Source organism: Anneissia japonica, unplaced genomic scaffold (genome assembly GCF_011630105.1).
Source record: "Anneissia japonica isolate Jap-2015-1 unplaced genomic scaffold, ASM1163010v1 scaffold287861_len940595_cov192, whole genome shotgun sequence".
Classification (NCBI taxonomy): domain Eukaryota; kingdom Metazoa; phylum Echinodermata; class Crinoidea; order Comatulida; family Comatulidae; genus Anneissia; species Anneissia japonica.
The window spans coordinates 592,184-620,006 of NW_022733264.1; the positions used below are offsets into that span (position 1 = coordinate 592,184).

The window sequence follows — 27,823 nt, forward strand, 5'->3', positions numbered from 1 at the left end:
TCAGGGGTCATCTATTATTTGAATTTTTACATGAGGTCATCTTTATCTTTTTTATAAAAGAGTACATATGCCTGCTCTGTCCTTTTGCGAAAATGATGAACATTTTGCATGGTCCCTACTCGTTTATGATCATCACAATTGATTGTATCGATTATCCACTTAGTTAACATTGTTGGTATTGTTTTTTTTTTTTCATTATTTTTATTATTATTAGGGTTGTCATGTCTTTGTTTTAATTGCTATTTTATATTTAAAAAAAAAAAAACGTCACTTCATAAACCTCAATATTGAACTCTGTTTGACAGATCATCATTCCATTGTGTTGTTTGCGTGTGTTCATGGTGTTCAGTGTGAAAAGAAGTGCAAATACAAATTATTTATTACATTTTTTGATATAAATAATTTATTAACTTGTAATCATTATATTGACATAAAAATAATCAATAATACACATTTTCATGTTTAATCTTGCTTATGATTTACATGATAATTGGACAATATTTTGAGAAGTTAATATAATATCCTAGTTCCATAACAATGGCAAACCATTGTTCACCCTTATCAAATTATTGATGTTTGTCTTAAATGTTAGCGATTGGACAATCTTAGGAAAAGTAATTATAATATTGCAATGCCATAACAATGGCAAACCATTATTCATCCTTGTCAAATTATTGATGTTTCTTTTAAATATTAGCGTGCTGTGCTGCATTGACAGAATTAGTTCTCAATGACAGCAACGCTCAGCAACTGGTCCAGAACAATGGAATCTATTATGTTGGCGTTCTCATCTTTCCGCAAACGACATCCAACGTAGAAGAGGGCTCAGCAGTTATAAACCTCCAGGTATTTCAATTATGCATATTTTTAGTAAACTGCAAATAAAAATCAATGTACATATTTAATTTGTATAGTAACTTATTAATTAGAATGTAAACAAATTAGTATTTCAACAACAATTTGTATATTAATACATAATAATTTGTAGGTTATATATGGGCCATATAAATATAACATCATTATTATTATAGTAATGAGTGACATTTATAAAGTACTGTACCCCAGCAAGCTGACTCCAGAGCGCATACAATCAATCCTATTTGAACAATACAATGCACCTAACACAACATAATAATAACATAAATTATTCTTACAGTGTACAATTAGTCTATAAATATATATAGAAAATTTATCATTAATTATAAAATAAATAATTCACCAAATAATAAGTCTAGTTACAATTAATTACAATTGGTTACAATTAATTTAGTGTATTTACATAAATTAATTATTACAAAAACATATTATGTTTATTATTATCATTATTATTATCATTATTCTTTATTATTATCATCATTTATTGTTATTATTATTATTATTATCATTATTATCATTATTTTTTATTTTTAAATTTGGTCATTTTAAAATAGCATTTTGTCTAATATCATATTTGAGACATGTGAAGTATCAAATAAAATTCCTAATACTTAGCACAATACAAAACTAAGTCAACTTTCTACATGAACCATAAAATTTTAATAATCAGAAAATTAGAATTTTAATAAATGGCACTATGTATAATATCAGGGATGATAATAAAATAGTAGCCTCATATAACATTTGTAAAATATATTACAATAAAAACAATACAAAATACTCATTATATGATATCAATGAAGTAAATATGTTATGTAAAATAGATAATAATGACACAATAAAAATGCGCTCTGTGTTGAAGAATATAAAGGATGTGATGATATGTCGTCATTTTTATCGTGTCTAGTGTATACGTACCTTAAATTTTCCATGTTTTTCTATTTTATTCCCCAGCAACATGCATTCCGTGCACTTCGATTCCTGTTCAGTATGGAGCGTAACCGACAGCTTTTCAAACGTCTTTTTCCTCCCGAGTTGTTTGAGATGTTCATTGATGTCGGTCATTACGAGAAGGAGATGGGAAAATATAAACCTATCGTCGAGAAACTTAATAGCTTAGCCGTGAGTAGACAGCAATCCACCACTAATTAGTAGACACTCATCTAAAACCCTCTTAAATTCATTTGCTCAGTATTGAAATATACCTGCAGACATTTTTTTCGTAAAAAATATTGTGTATTTTAATGTTCTATTAATCTATTGCCTTTTGAAAAACTTACAAACATCAGAGAGATGCATGGAATTAGAATATAAATGAACAATAAGTAAATTTATATAAAATTAAAATATCTTGTTATTGTTTTCACGAATGATAGTTTAGCTATTGTATAATTGTTGATTTTTGTTGAATTTCCAGAAAGAAGAGCGAGACAAAATCTTAGATAAGTTTTTGGAGACAAATCAAAACAAGGAGCCAACACAGTCTATTTCTGGTTACTTTGTGTATGAACATCTTGGTAGCGGTGCCTTTGGAAGTGTCTACAAGGTAAATTGCAATTTCATAGTTGTTTTGCTAAAGTTGTGTTCGCATTGGACTAATAATAATATTTCCAATATATTTCATATCCATTAATCTTAAGTTGTGTAAACAGTCTAACAGTCCATTTCTAAATAGTGGATAATAGTGCATTTTAATTAAGTAAGAGGCAAATACTGCTAATAGAGCTGAGAAATGCTCTAATGTATAGTAAGGTCCACTTGGAAATGATTGCAAATAGAAGTAGTAAATGTCTATTCATACAGACTGTAAGTCATATACAGGTTTAGCAAACAACATATTAGGGAATTTCAAATTCTCATAGAAAATCTAATACGGACTGTTGTTGACTCTGTACGGCCCAAATTTAGTAAACCACTTAAGATGGTATATTTTCAGCAAATAACTTATTTAGATATTTACTCTGTGTGCTCACTTCCAATTCGACACTAGATGCATAGTTAAATTTTTAACTCGCAGTTTGGTTTATACGTTTAATTACTTAGTTGGGATTGGATTCCATATGATGATGATGGGAAAGTACTAAGTCCTCGCAAAACTAGATCATTGATCTCGCATCAATTTATTAAGCTTCAATTTAGAATGATCTTGAATTTATGCAGACCTTTTTGCAGATTTGTTGACACAGAGGAAAACCATTTGCTTGATTAATATTTAGAAATTTGTTTGCTGCCATCTTGTGTTGTCATCCGATATGTAATCTTATCTGTAGGTAGTGTTTCCACAGCACTGAATTATCTAAAGATTATCTGATAAATAATTTTCTGATAATAATAATAATAATAATAATAATAATAATAATAATAATAATAATAATAATAAAAAAATGTACCGTATTCTTTGAAGACACTCATGGCGCATTGACTGAGCTATAGGCTTAGATAAATAAACAAAATAAATAAACTTTAAGAAACGCGAATGCAAATAATGATGAAATTCCTAAATACAAACATGAATTTAATAATGATTACAAAGAACACAAAATGGGTGAACGTTAGTTATTAGATGATGATTTGGGAATATTTTTAATTTAACATTGTTTAACCAGAGCCAGTGTTTCAAAATGGGTTGGTTACATTCCCTTTCCCCCCAAAAATAAAAAAAAATCTGTATATCAACAACGTATTTTATTACCAGGTGAGAAAGAACAGTGGCGGGAACTTCTTGGCTCTTAAGGAGATCAATCCGTCCATAGGGAAGACTGCTAAAGAGAAAGCAATAGAGAGTATTGTAAGCGAACTAAGCATCATTAAGGAACAGTTGAAACATCCAAATGTTGTCAAGTATTACAGAACTTTCAAAGAAAGTAAGTATAGTATAATATTATATATTATAATATTGTTAATTGTTATTCATATTCATACTATTTATATGTAAGTTTATTAAATAATGACTGCTTTTGGGACCAGGGTTTGTCTTGAGCATATTTGGTCTTAAATTAGAATAATAAAGATAATAGACATTTATAAATATGGTACCACAGAAATTGGAGGCTGTATTTAATTAGAGAGGTCTTTAATGACAGAAACCTTAATCTAAATCATATAAACAAACAAATTTGAACATTTAATTTGTTTTAGTTTGTTTGATTTTATGCAATTTTTTAAATATAATATGATTGCATCAGTTTGATGAAAGGTTTTTTTTTTATTGATGATTAATTTGCAGCTACTAATTTGCGATTAATAATTTGTTATGTAGATGATAAGTTGTATGTTTTGATGGAACTAATTGAGGGTGCCCCACTCTACGAGCATTTTAACTCGCTAAAGGAAAAGAAAGACAGCTTTACTGAAGAACGAATATGGAACATTTTCATACAGGCAAGTCAACAGTGTACCTTACCTCACATAGTTTTTTTTTTTTTTTTCAAACTTATTATAACTTAGAATTGCTTATTTGATGGGGAGAATAATTGATTTACATTTTCTTCTCAGATGGTCCTTGCGTTGCGGTATCTCCATCGGGAGAAGAAGATAGTACATCGGGACTTGACGCCAAACAACATTATGTTAGGAGAGAATGATAAAGTTGTTATCAGTGAGTATTGTCTGCCTCTTTTATTTATGCATTACTATTTTTTCTGTCCATTCCGTAGGTTTTGAAGAAATTGAACTAAAAATGATACTGGTGATTATAATTACTATAATTTTTGTTCATGTTATATTAACTTAATGACTTATAAATATTAATTGACACAGTTAATTTATTTAATTAGTAAATATCTGTTTACTTGTAGCTGATTTTGGTCTAGCTAAACAGAGACACCCAGATGCAAGTGAAATGACATCAGTTGTCGGCACAATTTTATATAATTGGTAAGTTGATTTATATTCATATAAATATCAGTTTATTCTTTATTGCAAGTAATCATGTAATTAAATTGTAAAATGAACTTCAAGAAGCTTAACAATTTCAACTTTATTTATTGAATGATATTTTTCTTTTGTAATTTGCAGTCCTGAAATTATTCAGAATGAACCTTATGGTGAGAAGGCCGACATCTGGGCATTAGGATGTATCCTGTATCAGATGTGTGCATTGGAGCCGCCATTTCACAGCAAAAATATGTTAGCTTTAGCAAGCAAGGTATATAAAGATATGAACGTATCACCCACACAAGTGTGGCGAATTGTACAATTTGAAAATGACCTATCCTTTTCTCCCATTTCCATTGTTCTTCCTCTCTTTGCCTTTCATACATCCTGCTTTGCTTTCTCCTTCAATTCCTCCTTGATTTGACATATACACATTTAGAATATTTTGAAAAACTGTATGTTACTCTTGTATGTCACTCCCCACCCCCATTCACTCAATCAACTCAATATAAAATGTTTAACTTTTTATCTGATTTCTCTTACATACATTAATTTTGTTTTTGTTTGTTTTTAAATAGATTGTAGCTGCTGATTACATTCCACTAAAAGAAGGTGCCTATTCAGATAAAGTTAGCAAAGTTATAGGAATGTAAGTACTGTATTCACTTAATTTATAGTCATTCTTTTTTTGTTTTTAGTTGTTTTATCATATTTTAGTTATTGTTACTAAGAGATAGTTTTTCATTGGATTTGTATGTTTAGTTATAGGTAAGTTTAGTCCTTTATTAAAGTTACTGTGTTTTAGAACCTTGATAAATGATTATCTGTTCAATATGTTTTCATGCAGGTGCCTGACACCAAAGCAAGATGATAGGCCAGACATTGTAGGGGTCGCAGGGTCAATCTCAGAAGAAATGATGAAGCACATGGACCAGCTCAATAAACAACAAATCAATTTAGAGAAGAGGCTTGCAAGAGAAAAGAAACGCACACACAAGTAAAGCATCAATTGTTTTATTCTGGTATAAAAACAATGGTACTATAAACAACAGTAGCATCAGCCGACAAAAACCAACATACGTCGTAAAACAGTAAAACGTCCATTTTACTAATAGTCGATTTTAAGAATGGTTTTGCCCCTGATGAAATCATCGTCCATTTATTACCGTAAAAAAAGTTTCATTGTGCACTTTTTACTAAGTGATAATGTATATTTTTCTTAATAAAATCAAGTTTGTTTATTTATTAATAGTTGGATGGAACTAGAAAGAACACGATAGAAAGGTCCATAAAACATACAGATGTTTGAATAAGAGTTAAAATAACATTTTGTTAAGTGGAACAATGTCAGTGATTAAAATAATTTGGTTTTTATCGAAGGTAAATTTAGCTAGGCTCTATAAAGGTAGACCAAGCTGCGGCATTTGTCGGTTCGTGCTAGGCCTGGCTCAATGGCAGGAGGTAGCTAGGCCTAGTTATTGGAAACTGACAACTGATCTAGTTTACAATTTTTCAATTTACGAATACCCCTTGGTACCAAGGGGTACGTAAAATGGACATTTTACTGTATTTATTTTTGACGTGGTGCTGACAAGGACCAGACCTGTTATAGTTTTGTTCTGGATGGACCAGACCTGTTATAGTTTTGTACAATATATTGAATACCAAAATGAAATGTAAACATTCTTTTTCCTTTGCAGACATTTCCATGAGGCAAATCTGAACATGCAGAATTATCAGAGACTATTCATAGCTTCTCAGGAACGTTATGACAAACTCGTGAATCTGGCAAGTAGTGGAGGTGCCTCTAGTTTCAAGAGTGAAACAGAGTAAGTTGCATCAGCAAGCGAGATGATGCAGTAATAAATATTTCTGTAAAACAAATCTTCCAATCGAGATTCAAACCCAATATCTTGTTCCAGCAGTTACTGCATGTTAAAATATGAAGGCTCTACATAAGCTTCAAATTATATTTACACAATATAGTACAGGTCTCCTTCTAATTAAGTACCCCTCCTATTAAAGACCACCTCCAAATATAGACCACTTTTGTGTGGGTTACAAAATAACAAATGTCTTTATTATTATTGTATCTTTATTATTCTAATTAGAAACCAAAGCTCTAAAGACCACGGAAACCCCGGTTCCGAATGTACCTGTATTTGTAGGATAGTTCTGTGTATGTTTATGTGTCGGTGTGGTAGTGGCGAGACACTGTCCATGTACTCCATCTAGTATTTATGTATACATTCTTTTGTAGGGATAAAGACAAAAGTTACTGATATTCAAATTAATACTCTACATGATTCGGATTTCACTTTAATATCTACAATAATACTCATCTTTCTATGATGCTTTTTCTTTCTAGTAGTGATGTGTTCGAATCTGCAGATGAGGCAAACACTCCCGTAAACCAAGGAGCCGGAGGTGACTTCAGTGTCTTAAAAAGCACAGGTTAGTGTTGAGTCGGTTACAATAATTCAATGACAAGAAGATCAGAAACAATTTTATCACATTATTATAAAAGGATGTGTAACAAATGTTCCTTTTTTGTTTCAACAGTGGGTAACCCTTCCAGCAAAATTGATACCTAGAGAAGTTATAATAAATCAATGACAAGAATAACTGGAGCAATGAATAATTGTATCATTATCATTTATTGACTAAAATTTGGTGTTACACATGCTCTTTTTAAGTGGGTGACCCTTCCAGTAAGCTGATAAGTGGAGATTTCTTTTGACAGCATATGGGTAAAGTTATGAAAGTTTTTAAACTATCTGTTTTTCTTAATACCTTAACAGAAAGTGGTATTGTTGATGATGACACTAGTAGTGGAGATAGCCTGGAGAGCAGTGGAAGCAGTGCTGTGCTTGGTAAGATAAAGAAGGCCTTAATCATTAAAGTTTCTATGGCTATAGTACCTTCCATATTATACATCACCATATTATGACCATTACCACCATATTAATGCCGTCACCATATTATTACCAGTATCATCACTCTATTCATCAGTCCATACTTATTTATTGTCATGTTGTCATCTTCTTATATACTATAGGAGCTAATTTTGCCTTGAGCAACAGTCGTGGAGGCCTGAACCAGCCACGACCTCCTCAAAAAGCAAGGAACGGCAGTGTATCAAAGAGACATGCAATGTTAGATCCACATGGTAAGGTCTAGCTTAATAACATGCATCATCTGCATTTATTACATGCATTATCTGTCTGATATAGGAAATGTGTCCGGCTTCTGCAATCTCTTGTGGCTACATCTTCCTTGCTATATCACTTGCAAGTACCCACAATACCTTCTCAAATGTATCTTACTGAGCGGCTATAGTGTATAATGTTAGTTTTTGTTTATACTCATTGATGGTGAGTGGACTGTTCACCTTCAATTAATACCCTCAAAATATGTCACATTGAATGTCACAGGCTTAACATCTTGAATTGTATTTTGAAAGACGATACACTAAATAGTAACTTACTTTTCAGCCTTTCTACTTAAAAAGAGACCAGTGATGGAATTAAACCAGGTTCCTATATATCTCCATTGTTACACACAGTGGCCGTCACTAGCTTAGCCAACAGAGGTTAAGCTGCTGTCCATCATTAAGTCAGCATTCGTCCTTCGATGCCCATTAAAGTAAATGCTGAGAGCCCTGCAATTATATTATTAGCCTAGCGTGTTCGTGAGGGATTAACGATTGAGGTGCATGTTCCCTGATTCGAAAACCCACAAAAGCCGACCTTTGTTTGTGTCCTTGGATATTGACACCTTGCATTAATTAACTCCTTCGTACGGGATGCTAAACTATCGGTGGTTTCATCACAATGATTGTCTGCACGAGACCTGTACACTATTCAGAAAAAAGGGATTGTCTCACAGTGTACTGATCTGTTGACTTCCTCCCATACTTTGTGTATTTGTCTGTGTTTTGTTGTTTTAGTGAAAGAAATTTCTTGCCTCCAACAAAGAAAGTGATATATTAGGAAATCCTTGGCCTTGATACCTAAAAATATATTTATCTTTCTTTCTAAATATAACAAATCATGATAATCACATGGACGTACAAGAATTGAACTTTGATCTGTAGCTGTCCATCACTCATATCTTAAATATTAAATCCTTTCAGCTGTACGTAGGGCATTGAATAATCATCTGTCTCCTGTTGATGCTAATTTTGGTAGCAGTGGAGAACGAACCATTCAGCGCTCTATCAGTGGATCGTATGTTGAAACAAAAAGGCGACAGAACAGCTCAACTAGAAACCGACCACGTAAGTACTTAACTGTTCTTTATAGCCATGTTATAAAATGTGTTATTTGTAAGAGTTGAACCCAGTATACTTGGTTTTTAAGGCAGGCACCTTATCTGCCATACCTCATTACAATAATCATTGATAACAGTATTTATCATCATCATCATAGGAAAATGCAAGCAGCAATGCACCAGTGTTACCTCTCGCAATTAATTTCCTTTCATTCATGTTATGCTAGTGATTTAAATTTTTAGACAATAAGATACAGCTTTAGATTTTTAGACGATAAGATACAGCATTAGATATTGATATTCTATTTAAATCTTAACAGCATCAGCAGCAGCGACGTTAACCATCTCGCCTCGTAAGGTTCGTCAGATCAAAGATCCGATTCTGGAGATGCTACACATGATACACAAAATCATTTTCATTTGTCAGTTACCCCCGACACTGACTTACAACCCACGGCGCCGTGTGATCGAGTGCTTCAAGCGGGCGCTGTTCTCACCTCAGAGTAGTTCAGTGAACCTGAAGAATGAACTGAAGAAAGTGATCACAGGAAGTAAGGACCTGGTGGATTTGAACTTTGGCCTGGGTGAGGCATCATATCTTTTCCGCCAAGCGAGTAATGAAGAAGCTTCATTGCAGGTGACAGGTGAAAAACCAGGTAACCTTTGACACTGTTAGGAAAATTAAAGATACTATGCTGTTTGTTATGCTAATACACTTTAAGTATATACTGTGTGTATTCAGCTAATAAGAACCTGAACATTTAAATCAAAGAGTATAGAATAGCAAGAAGTCTGACTGCTGGGGTTTCTTTGAAATGGAACACTTTCTCGAAAAGACTACCATGAACTAGGGGGCGCCCCAAAAAGAACGTAAAAGTTGTTTGTATCGAATGCATACCGAGTTTGAATTTCAAAAACTCTTCAAATTCTAATAGGGCTCCCCCTACCTTGTGGTAGTACATTTTTTTGTTTCATTGCATTTGTTTTGTATAGTCACCTTATTTCAAAAAATTATTTTCTATGTAGTGGAATCTCGGAATACAGTATATCTCATAATTATCATTTATGTATCTGCTCCTCAGCTCACAGTACTGTAGATCCTCATGATCCTGATATCGGTATTAGCTACGAGCAGCTTCACACATTCATTGAGAGCGTGCTCAAAGAATACGGTTATTACAACATGTCACCGAATGCCAGAAATCGCACTCTGCCTCTAGCTCCGATAACAGGATCCGTACCTTGTCTCCTAAGGCAGACATCATTGGAAGCAGGCGTTTTGTGATGCTAAGCTCAGTTGCTGGCAGTGTGGTTGTGGGTGGGTAGATGGCAGGGGTGGGCAGTGGAAGGCGATATGGTATTAGCAGAAATGATAACGAGATTTCAATGACGATTTTACATAAGAGTGTACAACAGACTTTTCCGCAGTTTCAATCAAATTTAACAACTGACCAATCAAAACAGTCAACTTGGTCATTTTGTGGGACCTTAGCAACAATATCCAAGGGGCGGGGCTTAGCGGAATGGTCCATTAATTATTCAGGTAAAGATAAGAACAAATGAAGAAGCAAGACTAATGACATACATGTACTTGCTGAAAGCTATGAAGGGTACAATACCAAAGCAACTGACTGGATTATTTCTATATAGAGAGAGCTAATATTTTGAGCAATGAAAGTCTAATTCATATATTTTGAATTGAGAGAAATAATATTTTATTTTTTAAAAGAGGTTGATCCTTTTTCAAAACTTGAATAATACCAGGGGGCTGGCTCTTCTGGAACATATTGGCTAACGTATTATCCCGCCGTATGTACAAGTATTTGTATGTATTTAATGTAGTTTTTTTTTTTGTAAAAATTAGATAAACATTTGGTAACAAATGTTTTCAATACCTGCAGCACAAAGTACTTAATAATTTTCTTTGTTGTTACTCAGTCACATTTTGATGACATTGAGTGACAATTGTGGAGGTTTAATTATACATCTACTATGGTAGGTGAAGCCATGTTGTGGTGGCAATTATAGTGGCATTAAAGAGATCTTAATATTTTTATATCTCAAATTTTATTAAATATCCTCACATTGCAGGCTTGTCATACGTGTATATAAGGGACTACAAAATCGTTATATTCTAAGGTCAATGTAATCAAAATGGGTCAGTGTAAACATTTGCATAGGACAATTATTAATAGTTACATGTACATCCTGACCAATCAAGTCAGTCCATACCTAGTATTTACATGGGGTTAAGATAGTTTTATTGTAAGTGTATTTTCTTTACAATGCAGTTCTGTGTGAGTTGGTGTGAATGTTTTCCTAGTTAATATTTCTTTTAAAAATATAGATTGAAACTGTTGTAATATTAAGGATATAAAAATCTGTATGTACAGAAATGTAATTAAGTATTTTGAGTATTGAATAGATATCTAATAGCATTAAAATTTGGAAATTAAAGGAGGAATTCCATTGTTACACCTGTTATCTGAACTGGTGCCTTGTTAATGCACATCCCCCTTGAAGGTCATATGCAAATTTTAAATACCTTGAGTACTACATTTGCATATAATATATGCAAATTTATTTACAATTTATGTAAAAACGAAAGTTAGTCTATGCTTGTTTTTTTAGTTTCTCCTTAACTTTAAACAATTTTGAAAACCTTGTATTGAATCCCTTTATGGTGATATGCAAATTATAAATACCTTGAATACTACATTTGCATATAATATATGCAAATTTATTTACAATTTATGTAAAAACTAAGGTTAGAGTCTATGCTTGTTTTTTAGGTTTCTCCTTAAATAAACAATTTTCAAAACCTTATATTGAATTGTATATCAAGTATGTCACCTTAGCCTCATCATGATTTTTGATTAAAATTTTGCATTTAAAATCAACAGTACTTAGTAGACCAGGGGTCGTTGTGCATTATAAAATTGACCAATGGCAACCCTCCTTTATTTCCATCTTTGAATCCGTCCAAAATTGCATGCCAGTGAATTTACTGTATGGTAATAAATGCATGTATAGTATTCCAGCATGTTATTCATATGTTATATGTCCAGTAGCAAGTCATATACCATTTACTGTACTTGCATACATGTCATGTAGTATGTTAGTTATATAACAATACTGTATTGTAATTATATATTCTACACATAGATGAATGTAGTATGGGTTTTGACATGCATGTAGATAAGGAACTGAAAGAAGAACGTTCAAGCAAGTGCCTTGAGTTTGATTATAAATAATATACAGGTTATATGTAGTGATCTTCCATTAATGTACTATACGTGTACTGTATGATGTAATACATTCATTGTGTGTATTATAATACAGTATGCCCTCCAATTCAAGACCACTTTTGGTCTTGGAAAATTTGGGGTGGTCTCAGGGTTTGGTCTCCATTTGGACTGTAAGCTTTGTGTTAAAAGATCGCGGATTGTTATTTGGTTTTTTTGAAAAAGGTTTTGAGGGTCTCGGAATTAGAGGGGTCTCAAATTGGAGTGTGCACTGTATAGTTAATGATTGCATATACTATATGATTGTATCTACAATAGTACAGTACAAATATAATACACATTATATAGTATAGATAGTTTTCTCAGAAAGTTAAGACTGAAGAAATATTGAATATATACTGTGCTACAAATTTATATATAAATATATATTTAGAATAGAAAAGCTGTATTTTAGAGGTGCATTTTACAATCTCAAAAGGATATATTTGTAATTAACAGTTTCAGGTAGGCATGCAAGAGGTAGGAATGTAAAATGATCCTAGTGATTCAGATAGTTGGTGTGTTACAGTAAAAAATCCTTGCCGAGCCTCAGGGCTCATGTGGCTGAAGCTTATCCCCAATTCTATTAGTGTAAAGCGGGTGAGTCTCTGAAACTCCCCCTGGGTGGGACGCAAGTCTGTCGCAGCTTACTCCCAGCAATTAGCTGGTACCCACTGATACAGCTGGGTAGACTGAAGCAATGAAAAAAAAAAAGGCCTTGCTCTAGGACACAAGCAAAATGCACAGCGAAGGAGTGATACCTTGACCTCGAGTTTGGTTGGGAAACCAAACAATTTCCGCTGGGACAAACCGCTTCCACTGGTGTTACAGTATATTTGTTTTTTAAAAAATGCTGGAAGCATATTAACATTAGGCACTCGGATTAAAATACTGTTCATGCTAGATGAAAAGGTACCTCAAGCAGTTGGGATTACAGACACTCCAGCGTTGGTTTTCCATTCAGCTTGTTGGTCACTCCAATAGTGTGGTGGTAGGTTGGGTGGGGGAGGTGGTACCATTCCTAGGCTGTGGACAGTAAGCATTTATTGTATATCCATGGCAGCAGCTAGTAAATGTACAGGCACTCTTAAATCAAAATTGATTTTTAAAAATTGTCATGTTCTTATACACATCTAGATGTGTATAATTCATATCCATACCCCTCTTTGTTAATAATAATAATAATAATCATTTATTAGGCACCCTTCCAAAAGAGACCAGAGCGCCGTACACATTAAAACAAAGGTATCAATACACATGTAACAGGCAAAAGCAAATCATTAAAACAAGGGTTAATATCAAAAACAATGTTAGTACCACTCCCTCTCTCCATGTCTCTTCCAATGTTCTATTTTTGCCTTTTTTTCAAATTTATCCCTCTTTATTTTCTTACCCTCTTATTTTTTTTTATCACTTTACTAATATTATCCCTTTTTATTTTCTTTCCCTCTACCTTTCCTACCTAACTTTCTTCCTTACCTCTCAGTTAAGTTAAATTTATATTATAAAATGCAGTATTGGTTACTTTAATACTTTAAGTTGTATTTAAGTTTATTTTGATAATTTGAATTCTTTTATCAGAATATTATTTACCTTAATTTCCGTCCAATGATTCTCCAGATGTGATTATATATATTAATTAATTTTAATTTTATGACGCACTGAGATCATCCAATTAGATTTAAGTTGATTTTGTTTATGCAGTATTTTATTTTAAATGTGTTTTGTTTTTTTTAATGTTTTTTTTTTTCATTTTTGTTATTCATTTTATTATTTTAACCATCTATGCCATGTTTGTATCTAAATGTATATTTTGCGCAAAATTTATATATAAACACAAGAGTATGTTAACAGTTAGCAGTGATTATTACTAATCCGTCCAATCAACTTTGAACTTTGCAGTTTATGAATATTTATTTACATGTGTGCTGTGCTTTGTATACCTCTAATTTTGAATGATATGCTGTAGTAATTTAGATGTTTTAATGATACTTGTATATTTATGTACAAATAACTCAATTGTATATTGTAATCGGAGTTCATCTCTTTTAAAAAAAAAATTATACTTATTTGATAAGAACAGTATTGTATTTTGGAATATTTTAAAAATATTTTCTCTTAACTGTACTCCAATTGCCTTTCTAAAGTAAAATGAAATGCTAATGTCAAATAAAAACTATTAATTTTGTCCATTTTGTTCTGCAGCTTGAGAAGCAAAAGTTTGTATCTCTGTATGCAAGTCAATGTTGATTCCCTCCAAACATGATATATTATTATTATTATTATTTGTATATTATTTCTTCCTTTTGTACTTTTTTATATTTGTTTTTACTAATATAAAGGTTATGTAAATGTTACCTTCATTCACAAAATTGAAGCTTGTTGCACCAGTGCCCAAAGATTGGTACTAAAAGCGATCAGGATTTTCAGTTTAAATTTAAAGAAATTTATTATAAATCAATAAATATTTTCTACAGATTTAAATGGTCTTTTTATCCACTTAATAATCCTATTGGTTTAGTCTTTAAAAGCTTTCAACAAAGCAAGTGCCTATATAATCAGATATACCAGTAGAACTATCAAAATGAAAGCCCCTTTTCACAAAAATGTATGTCCAACCTGTATTAAGCCGGTTTTCCACGAATCGAAGGCGTCGGTTCGGTTCCTGAGCTGATTGGTTGCGCACATTTTTCGCTTAGCAAAAAGTAGAAACAGTTCAAACTACCAATAGAAATGTGAATGCGCATGCGCATGAACGACGCTTTCGATTCGCGCGAATAAATTCGTGTAGTGGAAAACCTGCTTTATACAATTATAGCCCCCAGTGAACTGCAAGCTGTACTCTGTCCTAAGACGAAGTCAAAGCACATAGTACAGCCTCCATATCACAGAGGGCTGTAATTTGAACTATTATTTTATTTAAAACTATGTTGTTTTATTTATTATATACTTTTCAATTTTGAAAGTATAACAGAGACCACAAGAAAAAAAATTGTGTTGTTTGCAGTGGTGAATGTTACAAATCTGTGAATTTTGATTAAAAAATAAACTTGAATTGAAATCTTATTGTTTGTATGTAGTTTGTGTATTATAACCTTTTAATATTACAGAAGGCTGCATAAGTCGGATATCTGTAAATATATGGTTGAAGAGAGCAGTTGTATTCACTCTGTGTGTGCTGAATTTTAAGATCCCTGTGTTCCAGGTTCAGTTCTATTGCTGTCATCAATGTATGCATTTCAGGTACTGGCTTGGGCAAGACTTGGTGTGATGTGAATATACTGCCTAAAAAGTGGAGATAGTTACACATTCTATACGATACCATTTGCCGTGACCAGAAAAATAATTTTAATGTGCTTTGAGATGTTGGCGTCCTTTTGACAACTGATTGAATTTGTCTATAAATTTACTGAGAAAAATGACAGGTAAACAACACACAGTATTACAAAAAGATTAAAAATTTAATTTGGTCTTTAGAAATGTCAGATATCTGAAAATTATATTATATAGTAATTTTCAAATAGAAATATCTTTGAAAGTTGCATTAAATTTTGCTGAAACTATAAGTTTATCCAAGAGTAGGTAAAGAGTTTATCCAAGAGTAAGTATACATATTATTATGGTCTATATGCTCGGACTAACTCACTCCCCAAAGGGCCTATCAACTACATAGCAGCGACTGGATTGAAAGGCCAGGTTAACCTCTGCTCTTCTCAAAGGATGTCCTTGAAGTGTAAATAATAGTTCATTTACTGGGCTTGCAGTTTATAGTTCATACTCAAAGGCTTCGTACTACGACCCAAAGTGCTGAGGGAGGGTGGGGAATCAAACCAGCACAGATGTGCTTGAGGCGTCCCTGTATTTACTGCTTGCTATTTCACTGGGCCTGAGGGCATTGATCCATTGTTGTGATGATCAATTATTGCAATGTTCCTATTAGGCCTCCTTTTTTCCAGATGTCATTCAATTGATATGTTGAAATTCCCGGCTAGCATTTTCACCTGGGGATAAAATATGAATTGTTAAATAAATGTTTATGTTATTAGTTTTTACTGAAAAATTTAAGCAAAAATATATTTTCCTCACCCATGATGCCTATATACATATACATACTCTAATTCTTTTCAAGTTTTATCAACCCTTTGTAAGAATAAACATAGATAGATTTATAAGTAATATTTATTCAATTACTTTGTCTATATTTTGTTGGTGGTTACTAATTGTTTCCTTCACGATCTTTAACCTGGTACTTTCCTCCCTTTTCCGTATTTCCAAATCATTACATCGTCGTACATATTCTTGTTTATGGTTGCTAAGGAGATGTAGCTTCTCTTCAAGTTTTCTCATTTCATCTGTTATACGTTGCTCTTCCTTTTCAATGTTGCCAAGTACTTTCTGGAACAGAGCAAAAAAATGAGTGAAATGTTATTAAAATCATTTTCCTTAAGAACAATTAATTTTACATTCTGTAAGTAGCGAGCACCCTGTTGTTGGATGTGAATTGAAATACAATAAATAAATTCCCTGATGCTCTAACACAATAAAGGTCTAAAAATTCAGGAATATGGAATGAAATCATTTTTTTTTTTTTTAATGGACTGCTGTTAGAGAATTGCTAAATTGAACTGTTGTTATAAGAATGATGTTCAGTAACAATTTTTTTACAAAATCCTCTACATCTGTCGCATGTCTCTCACCTTTTCTTTGTCATAATTACTTTTTAACTCATCCAACCCATGTATAATGTCACCTTCTTCTTTCCTTAATGCCTCACATCTGATCACAAGGCCTTCATACTGGTCCTGGTAGAACTGGCCCTGGTCGTCATTCCTCAAATCACTTACTGCTGATTGAACAACATGATGCCTTGAATTGCGTGATTCCAAAGCAATTCTGGGACGATTGGTGTACCTGGATGGATTGTAGGAGTCGTTGAACTTCTGTCGATTAGTTGTGCTGTTAAGTGGGTTGGTGTTATGGAGTCTGGATGAATTGACCTGGCAGATGACCTGCTGTAGCGCAGTATTGACAGCCGTTGAAGTAACTATAAAAACATATGCAGAATATATGTATTAATGGTAACTGTCAGGATAACACTATATATAACACTGACACTAAAAAATCCCAAAAATCTAATTAACATAAAAGATATAACAGATTAATTTGTCAATGCTACACTATAGAACAAAAGAACACAATATACAAATACTTTAATTTACATTTCTTCTTGATCTTCATAATGTTTACTAATTAATACACTGTACCTCTTGTACGACAAGTCGGGCACTTGATTCTGTCTTCTGAGCAGGCTTCACAAAATGTATGACCACAGGGAACCAGCAGGGTTGGAGTGTGGTCAGGAGGTACCTGAGAACATGAAAAATAAATTATTCTTAGTATATATCGTATTGGTGAGTTCATGCTTAACAATGCATACAGCAAGTGGTGGAACCAATAGCAGAAGGAGGCTTAGAATTCCTTGTTAGGAAGCCCAAGTCACTCTCCTCCCCTGTACCACAATTTTTGTTCAATTCTCTAGAGATAATATGATCATTAGAATAGTTTAAATGGCCAATATTGCCCAGTTTTTTGTGACGCTGGACTACACTGCATACAGACTGAAATTTAAAAAAAACATTTTATAGATCACTAATGTATTCAGATCCTTGATCAAATTCAGATGAATACTCATAGCTGCTTACCATTAGTTGCTTACACTTTGCACACTTGTGACTCAAAACCTCATCCTCATTCTCAGTATCTAAGATGCTTCGCTTTGGGGGATCCTCAAACATGTTACTAACACTCTGTCTTTCAAACCTTAGCTCAGACTTGACTCGACTTGCAATCTGGTCAGCTAAGCGGTCAAACACATCAGCATTCATCAGCCCAATATTTTGTAAGTCTGACTGTGATTGGTTAGTTATTGATTGATTTTCTTGGAATTGAGATGATGTGCTTTCAGAGTTGGCATTTGACAGGTGTGGCATTTTCTCTGTAGTTAACAATTTTGTTCTATTTATAGAATCTTGTATGTTTTGATTTTCCTGTGGTTCATGCAATTTTAGTTCAGACTGGTTATTTAATCTTTCCAACTGACAGACTTCTGTGGCATCCTCTTCATCCTCTTTTCCACAACCAGATTCGTTTGTGAGGGCAGCTCTACCGCTGGGAGGCCTTGACGATGCACCACTTGCAGACCCTGATGATGGTCGTGAAGAGGGTTGTGATGACCCAGTTGACAACTTTGAACATCCTGATGAAGGCCTTGACTTAACACCAGCTCTAGACTTATTATTACTACCTTCAGAAGGTCTACGCTCTTTGTCTCTTCTGATATCAGTAGATGATTTGGAAGACAGCTTTGCTATCCTAGTGGATGGAGATGCTGATCTAGACCGAAGTGATGGTTTTTGCTTTGGCTTTGTTCCAGAATTTACGATCCATGATATCGTATCAGAGTCTGGAGATAAAAACATTGGAATAAATGTATCATTATTTGAACAGAAGCATGTTTACTAGATAGAGTGGAGTGTGTATGTGAAAAGGAAGAGAAATAAAAAAAAATGTCAGTAGAAGGGAAAGTAAAACAAAAATATAAATGTTATATTCAGAAGGTTTATTGTGATAATGAGATAGTACCATAATGAAATAAAAAATATCATATATTTACCTTTTTTCTTTGCAGGTTCATTTCTTTTATTTGGTTTTTCCTTGGTATTTGTCCAAGTTGTATTCACTGGTGTTTCCTTGACTCCTTTTTCTTGATGTAATTTCCTTTCCCTCATCCAATTACTTTGCATTCGTTTGATATCTTGCAACTAAAAAAACATATTTGATTGTAAACAATATTTTATTATAAAAACCAAAAGGTCCACTGATTAATCTCGGATAAGATAGTATAATACATACTCCAAGTATAGAAATGCACGCCATCATGTCGGGATTCAATATTTCGATATTAATTATGTCATCATCGGGAATGATCTATCTACTAGGCCTAGGCCTACTTCTAGTACAAAGGCTAAGCTAGGGAGACAGTCCAACAGACAGAGAGGCATAGGCCTACCTCTTTAGACATTAGCCACCCTAGCTAGCCTAATATGAGATGTATTGGCAGGCCTAGCCTGTGTGTGCATATTGAGCTATATCGTAAGCTATGGCCCAGGATGATGGGTAATGTTATGCTATTTGTTTTTTAATTTCCATAATATACCTTACCTTTTCTTCTAATTGCGGATTTGCCTTCTTACCCTTCATGCTTGTCGCCATTGTTTTTGTTTAGATGGTAGGATGTTCATAAAAATTATTTTTAATTAATATAAAATAATTTTTAAAAACCTCCTAATTTAATAAAACATTAAAACATAAATAAGGTTGAAATATGACATTTAATGTTTTATCAATATTTACATATAAAACAACATTTTCTAAATTTTTTTACAATAATAAAAAACAAGAATGAATTGTTGTTATGATGCACAGCGCCACCACATGTGTAGCATAAGCTGAGGTCGAGAAGTTGGTGAAGTTGGTAGGCTTAGGTAAAAATTGGTAAAAATCTATGATAAAAGTGTTGTTTTTGTTAACTTTTATTTAATAGTAGATGCTATTAATATTAATGTCTGTAAGTACGTACGCCTAGACTCCGTATCTAGGCCTAAGTATTACTATTAGCTAGGCTAGGCCTAGCCTAATTTTGCCTGCTGTACTCCTGTAGCCAGGAGGATTCTCCTACTTACTAGGCTAGCCTAGCTAGAGTCCTAGCTATCTACCTGCAAGCCAAGAAGAGTCTCAATCAAGAGGTAGGCCTAGCTAGGCTAGAGGAGGAGAGGTGTTTGGACAGGTAGGCTAACTCAGTAGGAGAACCAGTCAATTCGAGCGGATGCCACTTCGAGCAGAATTTACTTTGAGCGGATGGATGAAAGTTCGAGCTGAAAAAGATCCACTTGTGCGAACAACAGCCTGTGCGAGTTATCTACGAATTACTTTAAAATTTTCTATGTTGAGCTAACAATTTGCATTACTCCTATTTACAAGTAGTAGGCCTAAATCCTAAATCTACAAATACAATTACAACACTATATAATTCAATTACAAATATAATTTGCTTTTTTAAATACAAAACCCAACTGGAGACAAAAAAACCGTGAAGCCACCTGAAACATGCACAATTTTATAGTTTTAAAATATACGTGCTTGCTAGCGGCCATCCGGTAGTCGGATTTGCCATGACTGTAATTCAAACATGGTATAATTTAAAAGTACCAAATCATTTCAGAACTTTAGTGCACAGAGCATTTTTTGCATTTAAATCAAACAAATACAAGAATAGGGCGACGATAATAGACGTAACCACCAAACAACTCAATTATAATTTAGTGTAGAGATATATTAGGCTATATACTGTACTGTAGACCTAAATGTTTTTATTTTTGTGTTGTTGTCATCTAGGTTGATTATGGCGATGCAGCAAGCTGGAATAAATGTTGTCTCTGATGAATCAGGTAGAGGAGAATACTCTTATTTTTATATTCTATTGCCTAAATTTTTGTGTAAAATAATGAAGCAGATATTTAAAAATATTGCCTTTCAGATATATTTTGGTACCTGTATTAAAAATTCGCCAATTCGTTGCTGAAAACTCCATGATGAAAAACAATCCTCCACAACAACTAACATCAAGAATTATCATGCAGTTTTGACACTTTAGATCATATTGAAATAAAATATTTCTGGTCCTGGATTATTTAAAAGATGATCAATTCCTTTTTTATGTTTACCCTGAACACAAAAACCAGTTAGACACACGTATAACTTACATTATTTCCTGACACAAGCATCATCAAAACATATATTCTTTATTAGGTTATTTCTTTACATTTGTCTTGTTAATGGAAAAAGGAAAGAGAAGAGAAGGCTAAAAGAAAAAGGATGAAGAGATGTTATTTTCGTATTTCCTTGTGAACTCACGGGCATGTCTCGTGAGTTTGATTTGAAGTTGTTTTATACCAAATAGAACTATCACATTGTTCATCTGCAAATGAGGCCCCTGACCACCGTTACAACAGGCATGTTGAACTTGCCCAATTCAAATCCAAAATGGCAGTAAAAAATTGTTCGAATAAATTTGACTTGCAGATCTTTAATTAATGGTAAACACAACAATTTATTTGAGATAGGCAAAGTTGACTTGGGTAAGTTTAACTGTAATTAAAATTATAGAGGTAAACTACAATGCATTTAAATATTGATGATTCTACTTACCAGGCACGTACATTGCAGCGACTCAGCGACCCGATGGATCATGGCGCAAAACTCGTAAAGTAAAGCCAGGCTATGTACCACAAGACGAAGTACCTGCGTGAGTATACCTTTCAGTCGACTTGCATCCGTATCACTGACATCCATCCCAATCACAAAATCTGTCTTTGTTTCTTCTATGTGTGTATTTGAAATTAACTTACCTAATTGAACTTGACTTTTCTGTAGCAAAATTGCAGGGTATGATTTTAATAAGGAGCTTAGCTAATTTTCACAAATACCCTCTGAAAAAATAAAACAGATATTGCCTGTGAATTTTTGTAGAAGCGGCGCAGCGTGAAATGTTTGGTTCCCAACCTTGAGGTCGGGGTTTCAATCCCACGCTGTGCATTTCACTTGTGTCCTTGAGCAAGGCACTTTATCTGCATTGTTTCTCTCCACCCAGGAGTATAAATGGGTACCTGGTGGGGTTGCTTGCTCCTGCGCTGACTACAGCAGCAACACTTGAGCATGTTGATCCACTAATCAGGGACAGAAGCGCTTCGTATCTGCAAAGAATATAAATACTCTATGAGTATGAATTAGGCATGCAGAGCTGAAAATTGCCTTTTGATTGAAAAGGGGGATTCCCCAGGTAAATCAGCCCAATTTTGTGTTCAGTAATGTGGGCTTATATCAGAGGAACTTGATAAATATTTGTTTAAATGTTACGAACAGTAATGGTTGGAATGTAAAGAGAATAGGGAATTGATAATTGAATCCATAATTTTGAATTATTTAGTTCTACTTCTTTAGCACATACCTCTTAAAGTTTATTACTGCCATCAAGAGATATTTAATGATTATTATAATTTTGTTTATATCATTTTAATAACATAAAAGTTATTTCCACCCAGAGAGTGTTCATAATAAAATGGTAATTGGCATAATAGAATAATCCAATCCATGAGTTCAGTGAGATGCCTTTGAGATTTATCCATAATTTGCTTAAAATACTTTAGATTTTTTTATCCTCTATGTTTGTCTGGCCATCGTCTAGTCTTGGGCATAAACCAGATATCGGTACTGGTACTCTGGTTTTATTTGTAGTCTTGTAGATGAGGTTGCAATGATTGTTATTTCCAGTGTATACTGTGTTATTAATCACCTAAATGTGTGTTTCATATAACTTTTTAACATTTGTATATTAACTTAGAATACTGTTAGGAAGTTTTCATTGGAAATGTATTATTGTTTCTTGATTATTACCATATAATTTAGATAAATGTGTGTTTGGTTTATGCACTGCAGGTTAAATTGTACTAAATCTGTTACTAGTTTATATAATAGTGAATTTAAATCTTGTATTATGAGCTTGGTTTTCATGCAGGTGTTTATTTTTTAGACTTGTTTTAAAATGATGACTTTAGATCTTGAATTTGATTTTTGGTATTGGAGTAAACAGACTGAGTTGTGAGTTTAGGTTGTTAACTGTATCCCGTCCAGAGTCTGTGTAGTAGTCCCCTGGTTTGTCATCTGTGAATCTATACATGTACCATGATTCTGGACTTTGGATTCAATAGAAATTTAGTCTCCTTTTGTAGCCCTTATTTGTAGATGAACATCATAAACTAACTTTTGTTTGTTAATAGCAGATAAAAACATCATTAACTAAACTTGAAAATTATTATTTACGGACTTTATTCATGAATTTATCAAACCAGATAAATATCAATTATTTTTTTTATTTTTATTTTTTTCTAACTGTTCTAAATTTAGGAAAGCAAATACGGATCATTACCCGTATTTATTTTTCATTTAGTAACACTTTATTCAACATCCATCACAAATTCATCACAAGTACAAACAAACATGAAATAAAGTATAGATAAATAAAAGTGAATTTATTATAGTCAAAAACAATATTAATTTTTTTTTACTTTAATGATTATAGATATGAAAGTGTGGGAACACAGTTTGTGAAAAGTAAGCCAAAGCTTCCTCCTGGTGTATATGAAGAGCCTAAAGAGGTGAAAAAAGAACCTTTATCAAAAGCAGCAAAAAAGAATGAAAAGAGGAAACAAAAAAGAAAGGAAAAGAAAGAAAATTGTGTAGAAGATGTTACATCAACTCTTGAAAAAACAAGTTTAGAGGATGAGCCAGTAAACAAAGAGAAACGGTTGAAAAATGTAAAGAAAAAACTGAGGCAAATTGATGAATTAAAGGAGAAATTGGCATCAGGGGAAATCAAAGAACTGTCGGAAGATCAACAGAAGAAAGTCGCTCGACAAAAAGAACTCAAGGATGAACTTAAAACTCTTGAAGCTCTATTATGCTGATTAAAACTAATATTATTCCTCTAAACAAAATAACTGCTGGTTCAGTAACTAATTTTTATTCAATTCTAACTTAAGCCATGAAGTTAATATTTTCTTCAAAGCATTTTAATCTCTTCCAGATTTATCAATAGGTAAGTCCTGAACAAATTCTTGAATTGAACTAAAAATTGTCTGACATTTTGGCTTAAAAAGTTGACTTTTGCAAACATTGCAACAAGAAAGATGTGAGTTTTTTGCACTTTTTATATATTCCACACAGAAATAAGTCCCAGTCACTATACTTATATCAAAATTGTGTTTGTGTACACAAATTAATTAATCTTGTCGTGGCACCAGAGGAACTACAGTAGGCCCCAAATATTTTGTGAGTGTAGTCCAGGTTCCCTAAAATCTGACACAAGAACATATGAATAGTAACATAGGAGGTATTATGGAGGTATACAATATATTTGTCTTCGATATAATTAAGAAAAAAAAATAATAATATTCGGGCCATCAGCTTGTCTATAGTCCCATTGGTACTGTATATTATAAAATATATAGTAATTACATTCATTCATAAACAATTCTAATTGACATCCCCATTCCCTCATAGTAACCAGCCTGAATTGACTTCCCCAAGCCCTCCTTTCACTAAATTGGATGATCTTGCATTGACCCCAATTAATACCCTTTGACCACATTATCCAGTCATTGTCCTCTTTTGGATAGCCTATATAGTATGATCCTAGTTGCTGGGAGTCCAACAAGGTTCCCAATCATTTAGCCAATCATTTTGTTGGGGAACCCTTTATTGAAAAGCATTTTTAGTCATTTACAGTCTGAGTGAGAGTGCCATTACCTGGCATGCATGGTGGAGCTGAGGTGAGTGTGAACGTCTCATCCAGGATCTTCCTACGGAATCTTGGAACCCTTGTTGGGGAACCTCTGGTGCCACCACTACCCAAATCCTGCGTTAAATCGATCTTGGAAGTCTAGCCATACATACTGTATAAAATGTATTTTAAAGAAATGATATGCTGCATCATCATTTTAAGGTTCATATTACAGGCAAATTTCAGACCTCAATTTTAAGTATTGTAAAGGGGATAAAATGACTGGGCTCTATTAGTATTTTTGTAGATAAATTGAGGTGAATACATTCTGCTCTCTTCCTAGGTTGGTATTTAATTTTAGTAATAAGTTGCTAAAAGCTTGGTGGGTGTAATTAAATTATGTTCCGATATACGTGTATTCATTTTAATACATCACAATTGTTTATTTCATGCAAAATTGCATGTTAATGATTTGAGCCATAATTTATTAGTATCGCAAATGAATTTTAACCATGTGAAAACATACAAATATGGTTTAAAATGTGGTCAGTGGTGATTCTATACGACCAGGGTATTAAGGCATCTGAAGGAGATCTTAAAATTTCCAACAAAAACCAGTGCAGTGTAGGGTAAAACGCCATGCCACTGAGTAACATTAGGCCTTATGAAATGTATTTCAATCAATTATGCAAGATGCCATGTTAATAAATGGTTATTTTATTATTTTTAAATTTTGTCATTTGTTTTTATTTTAACTTTTAGTTGAAAGCACCAGGATTGACCTATCGTCTGATTGAGTAAATGAATGAATAAGAACTGATTGAATGAATGAATGACTGACTGAATAAATAACTTACTGAATTAATGAATGATTTAATTATTGAATAAATGACTGACTGATTTAACAAATGAATGACTGTCTGATTGAATGAATGAATGAATGAATGATTGACAAAATGAATGAATGAATGATTGATTGAATGAATGAATAAATGAATGACTACATTAATGAGTGAGTGAATGATTAAATGACTGACTGAATGAATGAATAAATGACTGACTGATCGTGCGAATGAATGAAAGAATGAATAAACTAATTATTGATTGATTGAATAAAGGATTCAATGACTGAATAAATAAATGAATTAATAAATGACTGATTGAGTGAATGAATAAAGGAATGAATGAATGAATGATTGAATGAATGAATGAGTGAAATAATAAATTAATTAATAATTTAATGAATAAATGAATTCATTAACGTTTTGCTTCTAGGCAAGAACAAAAAAGAAAACAATGTAGAAATTGTGTACAGTATTTGAACACCAACAAATCAGAAAGCTATAGCTATTTAATGGAATTAACGATTGTGTGAAATTGGTTCAAGTTACATCAACTTTCCCTTAATAAGCCTACTTTAAAAACAAAATCTACAGTATTACTTTTTCTCAGTAATATTGATAGCAAATAAATCCTACGTGTACATGAAACAACTTTTCTTGGTGTTAAAATAGATTTTGAATTTTCATGGACGTCTAATAATTATGGTATTTGTAACATAATGAATATAATACTAATTGAGTTCATATAACATACTAGCTATTTCTAGGGTTAAGTTATTATTTCCCTGTATTTTGAAATTATTATATGGTATTTATTTTCTTACTAAGGTTTCCCAGTGGTAATTGCCTTGGTTTCTGTACTAATTGTTGTTCATATCTATATCGATGAGACTAAGTAAGTTATCAATAATTTTTTATCTTCTATGATATGAGTTTGTTGAATTCCAATAGAAATAGTTTATTCCTTTAATTTTAAAGAACTAAGTGTGAACTGTGATGTTTTTTTTGTACGGTATCTATGTTTAATATAAATAGGAACAAGATGCCCTTCAAAGAAAAGTTCAGTCAGTTGTGTGAAAAAGAGTGCCCGAGGGTTAGATCTGCAGGTATACCCTAGGTCTCTGTGGTCTATTATGGGATATGATACTCGACTTTATTGCTAGAGGTTGCAGGTTCGAATCCCGCCAGACACTTTTGTTCGTACAACTGAATAAATTAACTTTACATTGAAGGTCTATGCTGGATACGATTTTAACATCTTGTTCCTATTAGAGCACTGTTATTATTATTTATCTATATCTTTATATTGTGTGTTTACATGGTGATTTTCACAATGGTCTTACATAGTCTGAGCAAAATTCGAACGAATTTAAGATCACATGAAGAAAAGAAAAAACAAATGGATGCAGATGTTGCAAAATGGAGTTTCATGGTTAATCTGGTTTGTTGGCTTCTTCTGCATTGGAGATGCTTCAGAAATTGCTATTTTGTAGTCTAAATTCTTTTTAAGGATTCCCAATATTCCTAAGAAGTGCTCACTCACTGGTAAACACTTTTTTAAAGTACTGTAAATGCTAAACGCTTGCGATCAGTCATGACCGGTGAACAACACACGAACATCAGTTCCAATTTACCTAAAAACCAAGTACTATTAAGGCCTAACCCACACTTATATACTAAACATTTTAGAAATAATATCAGTGATCCTAGTCAAGTTATGCTTTGAAAACGTTCAGTTACATCAGATGACTCACGATAAGGTACTGATGTAGGCTTGATGTTACTTTATACACATACATACATATATACTAGGGAACAGTTAAATTACTTAACTGTTCCCTGATATATCCATACACTTTACATCAACATAAATTATTACTTTTCTTAACAGTTTTGATGCTAGTCTTTTTAACTATGTTATACCTTTGTATGATTGACCATATAGATGTATTTTTAATCATTTTAAAAATGATGTCAAAATGTATAAGCTCACAAATATAAAAAAAATAAACGATAACAAATGTAATTTTATATAAATATACCGTATATAAAAAATTGAGTATTTATTTTTGTTTTGTTGCACATTTTGAACGGTAAAAATGAAAATTTCCTAAAGTAGTTTCTATTTCTGTAATAAGAAGTTGTATGTATTTGTGTCCATTTATTACGAAATTCAACGTACAGTATCGATCCGTAAAGTTTAAAAAGGCAAATGGGAAAAACCCATAAAACAGCAAACGGCCATATAATGCAAAACAATTTAAAATTAAAATTAA

At 32.7% G+C, this 27,823-nt stretch overlaps 3 protein-coding genes and 1 long non-coding RNA gene across 11 annotated transcripts in view; 3 read left to right on the top strand and 1 right to left on the bottom strand.

Annotated features, from left to right (window-relative positions):
- Positions 1-12,059, top strand: part of LOC117116142 (serine/threonine-protein kinase Nek10-like) — a 55,447-nt gene extending 43,388 nt beyond the window's left edge. For 6 of the 7 annotated variants that reach the window (XM_033260124.1, XM_033260122.1, XM_033260127.1 and 3 more), the window contains 17 exons: positions 698-846; positions 1,831-1,998; positions 2,294-2,422; positions 3,572-3,740; positions 4,136-4,257; positions 4,372-4,474; positions 4,674-4,752; positions 4,894-5,023; positions 5,331-5,401; positions 5,600-5,749; positions 6,453-6,581; positions 7,121-7,206; positions 7,554-7,625; positions 7,811-7,921; positions 8,888-9,031; positions 9,345-9,680; positions 10,107-12,059. In XM_033260124.1, the coding sequence (XP_033116015.1) occupies positions 698-846; positions 1,831-1,998; positions 2,294-2,422; positions 3,572-3,740; positions 4,136-4,257; positions 4,372-4,474; positions 4,674-4,752; positions 4,894-5,023; positions 5,331-5,401; positions 5,600-5,749; positions 6,453-6,581; positions 7,121-7,206; positions 7,554-7,625; positions 7,811-7,921; positions 8,888-9,031; positions 9,345-9,680; positions 10,107-10,309 (2,351 nt within the window). In that variant the 3' untranslated portion in view covers positions 10,310-12,059. The remainder of the gene's footprint in view (positions 1-697; positions 847-1,830; positions 1,999-2,293; positions 2,423-3,571; positions 3,741-4,135; positions 4,258-4,371; positions 4,475-4,673; positions 4,753-4,893; positions 5,024-5,330; positions 5,402-5,599; positions 5,750-6,452; positions 6,582-7,120; positions 7,207-7,553; positions 7,626-7,810; positions 7,922-8,887; positions 9,032-9,344; positions 9,681-10,106) is intronic. The other variant, XM_033260128.1, reaches the window with a different exon arrangement.
- Positions 12,060-15,750: 3,691 nt separating this feature from the next.
- Positions 15,751-19,589, bottom strand: LOC117116153. Its single transcript, XM_033260145.1, has 7 exons — positions 19,530-19,589; positions 18,982-19,129; positions 18,011-18,771; positions 17,573-17,675; positions 17,006-17,352; positions 16,500-16,703; positions 15,751-16,309 (listed from the first exon to the last, which is right to left on the bottom strand). Exons 1-7 carry the CDS (start codon positions 19,578-19,580, stop codon positions 16,268-16,270), a joined length of 1,656 nt encoding a protein of 551 aa, XP_033116036.1. The 5' UTR covers positions 19,581-19,589; the 3' UTR covers positions 15,751-16,267.
- Positions 19,590-19,779: 190 nt separating this feature from the next.
- LOC117116154 (partner of Y14 and mago-like) lies at positions 19,780-25,427 on the top strand. 2 transcript variants are annotated; one of them, XM_033260146.1, is made up of 4 exons: positions 19,780-19,852; positions 20,763-20,815; positions 21,579-21,672; positions 23,506-25,427. In XM_033260146.1, the coding sequence occupies exons 2-4, from the start codon at positions 20,770-20,772 to the stop codon at positions 23,888-23,890; spliced, it is 525 nt and encodes a 174-aa protein (XP_033116037.1). In that variant the 5' UTR covers positions 19,780-19,852; positions 20,763-20,769; the 3' UTR covers positions 23,891-25,427. The 2 variants fall into 2 exon arrangements, with proteins under 2 accessions (XP_033116037.1, XP_033116038.1); XM_033260147.1 differs by having other exon boundaries at positions 19,819-19,862.
- Positions 25,428-25,931: 504 nt separating this feature from the next.
- The window catches only part of LOC117116156, a 10,448-nt gene continuing 8,556 nt past the window's right edge, over positions 25,932-27,823 (top strand). The window contains exon 1 of the long non-coding RNA XR_004446687.1: positions 25,932-26,442. This is a non-coding gene — a long non-coding RNA (uncharacterized LOC117116156). The remainder of the gene's footprint in view (positions 26,443-27,823) is intronic.

Excerpts from the sequence above, each read along its gene's own strand:
- LOC117116153 (XM_033260145.1), bottom strand. The coding sequence starts at position 19,580 with ATGGCGACAAGCATGAAGGGTAAGAAGGCAAATCCGCAATTAGAAGAA. Across the intron at positions 19,130-19,529 it reads ATCCGCAATTAGAAGAAAAG|TTGCAAGATATCAAACGAAT; the intron begins GTAAGGTATATT and ends ATGTTTTTTTAG. Across the intron at positions 16,310-16,499 it reads ACCAACAAAATATAGACAAA|GTGAAAATGCTAGCCGGGAA; the intron begins GTAATTGAATAA and ends TTTTATCCCCAG.
- LOC117116154 (XM_033260146.1), top strand. The coding sequence starts at position 20,770 with ATGGCGATGCAGCAAGCTGGAATAAATGTTGTCTCTGATGAATCAG. Across the intron at positions 20,816-21,578 it reads TGTTGTCTCTGATGAATCAG|GCACGTACATTGCAGCGACT; the intron begins GTAGAGGAGAAT and ends TCTACTTACCAG. Across the intron at positions 21,673-23,505 it reads CCACAAGACGAAGTACCTGC|ATATGAAAGTGTGGGAACAC; the intron begins GTGAGTATACCT and ends TAATGATTATAG.